The sequence below is a fragment of the Osmerus eperlanus genome, chromosome 6 (genome assembly GCF_963692335.1).
Source record: "Osmerus eperlanus chromosome 6, fOsmEpe2.1, whole genome shotgun sequence".
NCBI classification, from domain to species: Eukaryota; Metazoa; Chordata; class Actinopteri; order Osmeriformes; family Osmeridae; genus Osmerus; species Osmerus eperlanus.
In genome coordinates, this window is record NC_085023.1 from 10,038,405 (window position 1) to 10,046,491 (window position 8,087).

The window sequence follows — 8,087 nt, forward strand, 5'->3', positions numbered from 1 at the left end:
TGCCTGCCCACAAGCCAACACTGATTGCTTCAAGGACCTGTCTCCCCCTCCAGATCCCTACGCCCATGTATCCTTCCTTCATGTCAGTAAGACCACTGAGATCATCCGAACCACTCTGAACCCCACCTGGGACCAAACCCTCATCTTTGATGACCTAGAGATCTACGGTGACCCTCAGATCATCGCCCACAACCCCCCCAGCGTTGTTCTTGAGATTTTTGACAGTGACCAGGTGGTAGGTACTGTCCTGTTCTGTACCACATGGTATAGACTGCAAATACCCCTCTATATCTCCTCCAGATCATCCGCTAATGGAATGCATACAAATTAAATCAATCACAATGTGTACAGAGGTTATTAACCTTCTTACCATGTGGTGATATACAATGTTTTTAATAATTTTGTGTCTGTACGTCGGTTTGTCATGTTATGTCAACAACACATTACCCTCCCCTTCCCTTCCACCCACATCCCAGCATATTGATGGCCGTTGTGTCTTTTGTGTGTCTGCCAGGGTAAAGACGAGCCCATGGGGTGGTGTCGCTGCCCTCCAATAGTGAAGCTCAACCCTGCCACAGCCATCAGCCCCAAACTGCTGTGGTTCCCCATTATCAAGAAGGGCCACGGTGCCGGTGACATGCTGGTGGCTGCTGAGCTCCTTCTGAAGGATAAGGTAACCTACTGAGGGAAACCTTGATTCGTTGTTTGAGATTCTAAACTCTTGGGTTTCGCATTGTCTCATAGGTGATGCTAACAACCAAATGCTAATATGCTAATGCTAATTTGTTCCAGGTGAATCAAGGGGACCTGCCCCTGGTTCCTCCCAGAAGGGGAGAGAAGCTCTACATGGTTCCTCAGGGTATACGGCCTGTGGTTCAGCTCACTGCCATTGAGGTGTTGAAAGCTTTTCCTGGAATCCAGAAACAAATGCACACATCAAACTCACTGCATGATCAGACATGCTTAGCACCACCGTGAGACAGCTGCTGTTGAGGAATTGGTGAAACTAGGAAACTTTTTATTTCTGTCTGTCCATATCTGTGTTTGAGCAATAATGGGTTTGTGTGTATGTGTGTGTGTGTATTTTCTCACAGATCCTGACCTGGGGTTTGCGGAACATGAAGGCTTATCAACTAGCTAGTGTGTCATCACCCAGTTTGATTGTGGAATGTGGAGGGGAGGTTGTACAGACCACCGTCATCAAGAACTTCAAAAAGAACCCCAACTTCCCCAGTTCTGTTCTCCTCCTTAAAGTGGTACTGCCCCATCTCTCATTGCTCTGCTTGTGGTCTCGTTCTAAGTTTGTGAGGAGGGAAATAAAATGAGCGATTTATTCAAGTCATAGTTATTACCATTATGCCTCTCATCCTTTCTTGTCCTCCAATCATCAATTTGTCTCATTGATTGGGGAATTTAAATATTATTTAAAAATAAATAAAAGTAAATTATTATATAAACATATATAAATACTCAAGCATATTATGCTTGATAACAATAAGAATATCACATTTAGCGACACATCCTAGAGCAGTGGTTCTCAACCAAATGCATGTTCATTACCAGGCTTCTACAGAATTAGATTTTTATTACCCATTTATTTGAATCAGGTGTGTTGGAGCAGGGAAACATCTAAAACATGCAGGACAGGGGTTCCCTGAGGACCAGGGTGGAGAACCACTGTCCTAGAGATACTTTTTGTTTGCCCATCAGTTTGTAATGGTTTTAACATACAGCTCTGGTGTAATTTATGTCTAGCTCCTACCCAAAGAAGAGATGTACACCCCTCCCATAGTGCTGAAGGTGATAGACCACAGGCCATTTGGCAGGAAGCCGATTGTGGGTCAGTGCACTATCGACACCTTGGAGGAGTATCGCTGTGACCCCTACTGCAATGACACTGAGGGGATCATGTCTGCCAAAGGTATGACAAGTCAGGACTTGGTCTTGTCATTAGGAAAGATGGCACTCCTAGTTTGCTACCGAACACAAGCATGCACGCACACGTACACACTCTCACACACACAAGTTTGCGTGGCTGTTCTTATGGAACTGAAGAACATGTTTTCCCTAACCCTAATTATAAGTTTAACCCAAAAACCTAACCTGAACCCTATACCTATTCCTTACTCCTAACCCAAAAACCAGACCAAACACCAAACCTTAATGTTATTCAAACCCTTACTCTAATTGTATCCCTAAACCCTCTAAAAATCCCCTAGAAATATGCACTTGTGAGGACCAAGAAAATGTCCCGATAAGTTTATAGAGAGGGGTCTTCTCTTACCCCACATGAATATTTTAACACAGACCCACATACACACACATAGCCTATCACCACCACATGTTTTATGGTGGTTTGATACTCTCTGGCCTATCTGTTTCAGTGTCCATGATAGCAGCTGCCCAGGATAGTTTTATCATCAACATTGAGGACAGAGACAGCCCCATCTCGAATACTCAGGTAATGGAGTGCCTTCACAGAGAAGTCTTATGCTGAGTCATCAACAATGTACCAAACAAACGTATTATTTGTCGATTTGATTAGTTAAATTCTCTCTCAGTTGTTCTTTGACTTAGTCTCCTGAATGTTCTCTTGTGGTTTTTAGACTAATGAAAATAAGGTGAAGCCCTGCTTTTACTCTGGCAATAAACGGTATTTCCTGTTTGATTTATTTGGTATTTTTAAATTCATTTCAGGAGGACGAGGTTGTTGACTGGTGGTGTAAGTTTTATGCCTCCATTGGAGAACTGGAGCGGTGTGGACCTTACCTGAAGAAAGGATACGACACTCTGAAAGTGAGGGAGACATGACACTCACTGTTAGCAAATAGTTAGTAGGAAAATGTCCTGCTAGAAATATCTGTGCAATCTGCACACAGGCATGTGTGTACATGTTTGTGTGTGTGTGTGCGTCCTGCCTCAGGTACACCAAAGCGAGCTGGAGGACGTCCCAGAGTTCCAAGGGCTGACAGACTTCTGCCACACCTTCAAGCTGCAGAGAGGGAAGAGTGAGGAAGAGGAGGATGACCCCTCTGTTGTGGGAGAGTTCAAGGTGAATGGACATGTCACTTAAAATACTTTTCTGTTTAAATACTGTTAGTGTATTACCAATCTGTACACATTTGAAATACATCAAACACATCAAATGCATATTTCCTTTTTATGATTAAAGCATAGTTGATGCTTGCCATGTCATACGAATGTAATTGTTCAGGATGACGTTGTGGTACACTGTGCACATGATCAACAAATCACTTTGTGATTTAATGTCTGTGTGAATAATAAGCTTTTGTCTGCCCCCTGGCGGTGGTTTTGAGCTGTTACCTGCCAAATCTTGATGTTCTGAAATCGGAAGAGACAACATAACACAAAGTTATCATGACCCTTTTTACGGTTTTGTTTGTGTCTCTTCAGGGCTCGTTCCGGGTGTACCCCCTGTCAGATGATCCGGCGGTGCCTGTTCCTCCCCGCCAGTTCAGGGAGCTGCCTGAGAGCAGGCCACAGGAGTGCCTAGTGAGGATCTATGTGGTTCGCTGTATGGACCTGCAGCCTAAGGACAACAATGGCTTGGTTAGTCTGCTGGGCCAAGCCAACCTTAGTTCCCAGGAGGATAACCAAACTGTCAGTTTCATGAGAATGAATTTGTTTGTTTGAATTTCTTTTCAGTGTGATCCATACATTAAGATTTCTCTGGGAAGGAAATCGATAGATGACAGGGAACATTACAAACCCAACACCCTCAATCCGGAGTTTGGAAGGTACAGCAATGAAGTGAATAGCTCAAAATCATGATTATTTATTTTTTACAAATATGTTTAACTGTTTTCCCTCTCCTGTTCCAGAGTGTTTGAGCTGTCCTGCTTCCTGCCTCAGGACAAGGACTTGAAGATATCTGTGTATGACTTTGACCTGCTGAGCAGGGATGAGAAAGTGGGTGAAACGGTTATTGATGTGGAGAACCGACTCCTCTCTCGCTTTGGCTCCTACTGTGGTCTCCCTCAGTCTTACTGCATGTGAGTCACGCTTTCCCTTGGTGCCTCTTTATAGATGATATACCTGTGTGTGTCATCATTCAAATAAATATACTTATGTGTGCCATAGTTCTGAATGATGTCCCTGTGTGTGCTGTAATTCTAAATGATGTGTGTGTGTCTTTAAATGCTACTGGGAATGGTACTGTACACCTGTACAATCACATGTTTTGTTATTCAACAGCTCTGGGACTAACAAGTGGAGAGATCAGCTGAAGCCGATCCAGATCCTACAGAACCTGGCCAAGCTCAGAGGGATCTCCTCTCCCCGCATAGAGGGAGACGGCAGCTCTCTGTCTTTCGCAGGGAAAGAATACAGCCTGATGGACTTCGGTAAAGCACAGTACATTTACATTTAGCAGACGCTCTTATCCAGAGCGACTTACAGTAAGTACATTAGGAACATTACCCCCGAGGCAAGTAGGGTGAAGTGCCTTGCCTCGGACACAACGTCAATATGCACGGCCGGGGATCGAACCGGCAACCTTCTGAGTAATAGCTAGATTCCCTAACCGCTCAGCCATCTGACTCCCCCGTAAAGTAAGTAGAGTAGAGTAGAGTATAGCAGCACTGTATTAATTCCCTGGGAGTAATTGCATTACATTGCAACATTAGCAGAAGTAATAAAATACAACATACACAAACGTTGAATTCAATATACAATAGAAATAAATACAAAGTAGAGACCTGCAGTACAAAACTGGATCCCCTGACTACTCTAGCACCACGGCATCTTGGGCCTTTGTTACACACAGTGTACCAGTTTGTCCACTGTGTGTCTCATTATTACTTTTTTGACAAAAGCTACTCCTCCGTCCTAATCCTGTTTGTGTGCTCGTGTTTAGAGGCTGACAAAAAGATCCACCAGCATCTGGGCCCAGCCAAGGAGAGGATGGCCCTGCATGTCTTGAGGACCCAGGGGCTTGTACATGAACATGTGGAGACCAGGACTCTCTACAGCTCCTACCAACCGACACTGTCCCAGGTCCGACCACTCATAGCCTTATAGATCGAGATCCTACTGACATGCAATAGTTCATCATCTGTGTCCATAGCCACCATAACAATTTGTCCGGAAATGCTTGGAAATGTCTCTGAATAATATCATGAGTTATCCACAGTATCCTCTCATTTAACAGTATCTTTGGTACAACCCTGAGTAAGAAGTCATGATCTTTGTCTCCGTTGAAATCAATTAGACACAACATACTATTCATATTGGATGTTGTTGTTTTATAGGGAAAGATCCAGATGTGGGTGGACATCTTTCCCAAAAGCCTGGGCTCACCGGGACCGCCCTGTGACATCAAGCCCCGCAAAGCCAAGAAGTGAGTGATGCTGGATGAAAAGGAGTGATTACACTGATGTTAATGGTTTTATAGTTAAATAGAGAGCATACTCTAATGCGAAGTTACATGTTTCTGAACAGATATTTCTTGCGGGCCATTATTTGGAACACCACCGATGTCATACTGGATGAAACCAGCATCACGGGTGAACACATGAGTGACATCTATGTCAAAGGGTACGACTGGACGTGGCTACTCAGCTAAGAAGTTATCAGCAACCAAGTGTTGTTTGTCATTGTGTTGCTCGTTTGCAGATGGATGCCAGGCATGGAGGAGGACAAGCAGAAGACCGACGTCCACTACAGGTCCCTGGATGGCGACGGCAACTTCAACTGGAGATTAATCTTTGGTTTCGACTATCTGCCTGCAGAGCAGCTATGCCTTGTGTCCAAAAAAGTGAGAACAATGCTTACTCAAAGTTAGGATGAATTAAGTCACAAATTTGTATTTTTATGTGTTTTTGTTTGATTTGGTTGAAGGAGCATTTCTGGAGCCTGGACAAAACTGAGTTTAGAACACCCCCAAAGCTGATCATTCAAATTTGGGACAATGATAAATTTTCCTTGGATGACTACTTAGGTAAGAGACACTTTTGTTAGTGCAGTAAGAGGTGCTGGGATGGTAGTCTGGGAGACTCATTATACTTTATATACATTATCCTAGTATTTTTACTATCTTAATGAAACAACTTATTGTCCTCTCTCACACAGGCACCATAGAACTCAACCTGCTCCATCTGATCCCTCCGGCTAAAACCTCTGAGAAATGCAGTCTGAAGATGATACCAGGAGTGACAGACACCACCCCTTCCAAAAGACCAAAGCCCAACTCTCTCTTCTCCCAGAAGTCTGTGCGTGGCTGGTGGCCATGTGTCATCGAACAGGACGGGAAGCATGTTCTGGGAGTACGCCTTGCCCTACTGTGAATGGTAAACGACTGTTGCTGCACACACAATAGGATTTATTGTGACTGTCACTTTACCTCTACACAGGGAAAGGTTGAGATGACTCTTGAAGTAGTGGATGGAACAGAGGTGGACGAGAAACCTGCTGGAAAGGGACGAGATGAGCCCAATATGAACCCTAAACTGGAGCATCCCAAGTAAGACATCATAAACACCTCACCTTGTTCTTTTGACGATCAATATTTACTGAAGTTTACAAATGCGAAAAGAAAGTTATATTATATATGTCTGTCTGTCCATCTGTCCGTCCGTCCATACCATTCTCTTTATTTAAGCATGGCATCCAACAGTTGAGAATTACTGTATTACTGTAAGAAAAGGAGCCCTGCAAACAATAAACATGTAAAAGTACTATAGAATATTGTAAGTACAAAATAATATATGTAATATGATGAAAACCTCTGCAACACAACAAGGCCTTTATATGAAGACAGAGATCAATCCATATGAATTTGTAGCAAGCCAACCAACATTATTATACAGTGTTCAATACCTACTAAAATTTATGTTAAAGCCTATCAGAGAAGAAAAAAAACTTTTAACATATTTACATTTTATACCACAATTGTGTTGGGGGTTTGTCTAATAAAAAAGGTTGAGGAAAAGCAATGTCACAACATTTCTTATTTGTAGGTATGCATCTATAACTTAATTAACTAACTACAATTATATAGCTATTCCTGAGGTTGCTCACATTTGTGACATCATTTTAAAGTCCAGGATGTCCTCTCAATTGGACAAAATAAATCAATACAAAGGGCGTGATCAACTGCAATTGAGTTGCATAGATCTGGTGATGATTTAGAAAACAAGCCATATTGTTGTCACTCCTGTCATTTTAAATAACAATTATACACTTATGGGATTATAAATCATATGTATGTGTCCTAAAAATAACTGAATGCTATTCTACCCTCTCACAGTCGTCCTGACACCTCCTTCTTCTGGTTCACAAATCCTTGCAAGACAATGAAGTTCATAATTTGGCGCAAATTCAAATGGATATTCATTGGTTCGATATTGCTGATACTTGTTCTGTTGTTCCTTGGGATCTTGCTGTACTCACTACCGGTAGGAACACACATAAGCACAATGCAGAATACATTCCCACACTTTCATTACATGCAGAATGTACTGTATAAACTGCAAAAATGTTTGTAATTGTATGAAAATATTCTTTTTTTTTCATCCACAGAACTACATTTCAATGAAAATTGTGAAACCATTCTCCTAGAAGAAGAATTATAGAGCACACTGGTTCAGATGTCAGCCTGCCTTACACCATATTTGCACAAATCTACAACGGACACTCTTCAAACCAATGAAATATCTTTCAGTTGTATTAAGTTTTGGCATTTACGATTGCCATAGTCTTGTTTTTATAACTTGGATTCATACATTCCTTATCTTGTCATTTTACAAATGTTGTAGGCCTACTCTTGCAGTAGGCTATCTGTTTAAAAATACTCTCATGTTAATGAAAATATTGTACTGTTTTTCCATCATTACTCAACTAACATTCAGCTTTTTTTTCATTTACAGTCCTGGCCAAAAGTATTGGCAATGACATACATTTTGTGTTTGCAAAGTTTCCTGCTTCAGTTGTTGTGGTGTTGATTCACATCAAATACAAATTTAATTGCCCCCCTCCCCCATCACAAATCGGAAATTTCAGTGATTTTGGGCCCTGGCATACAGTGACCAACAAACTTTTTTGACAAGTAATTTCATCAAATCAAACTT

General features: G+C 42.0%; 1 protein-coding gene across 1 annotated transcript in view; it reads left to right on the top strand.

Annotated features, from left to right (window-relative positions):
• The window catches only part of myofl (myoferlin like), a 33,781-nt gene extending 25,788 nt beyond the window's left edge, over window positions 1–7,993 (top strand). Inside the window, exons 33-53 of the mRNA XM_062463363.1 lie at window positions 54–235; window positions 515–673; window positions 793–894; window positions 1,095–1,256; window positions 1,756–1,921; window positions 2,385–2,461; window positions 2,698–2,796; window positions 2,924–3,052; window positions 3,415–3,570; window positions 3,667–3,758; window positions 3,843–4,013; window positions 4,216–4,364; window positions 4,877–5,016; window positions 5,271–5,359; window positions 5,461–5,556; window positions 5,635–5,776; window positions 5,860–5,959; window positions 6,091–6,284; window positions 6,372–6,481; window positions 7,268–7,415; window positions 7,540–7,993. Of these exons, the coding sequence (XP_062319347.1) occupies window positions 54–235; window positions 515–673; window positions 793–894; window positions 1,095–1,256; window positions 1,756–1,921; window positions 2,385–2,461; window positions 2,698–2,796; window positions 2,924–3,052; window positions 3,415–3,570; window positions 3,667–3,758; window positions 3,843–4,013; window positions 4,216–4,364; window positions 4,877–5,016; window positions 5,271–5,359; window positions 5,461–5,556; window positions 5,635–5,776; window positions 5,860–5,959; window positions 6,091–6,284; window positions 6,372–6,481; window positions 7,268–7,415; window positions 7,540–7,578 (2,702 nt within the window). The 3' untranslated portion in view covers window positions 7,579–7,993. The remainder of the gene's footprint in view (window positions 1–53; window positions 236–514; window positions 674–792; window positions 895–1,094; window positions 1,257–1,755; window positions 1,922–2,384; window positions 2,462–2,697; window positions 2,797–2,923; window positions 3,053–3,414; window positions 3,571–3,666; window positions 3,759–3,842; window positions 4,014–4,215; window positions 4,365–4,876; window positions 5,017–5,270; window positions 5,360–5,460; window positions 5,557–5,634; window positions 5,777–5,859; window positions 5,960–6,090; window positions 6,285–6,371; window positions 6,482–7,267; window positions 7,416–7,539) is intronic.
• Window positions 7,994–8,087: the final 94 nt, after the last annotated feature.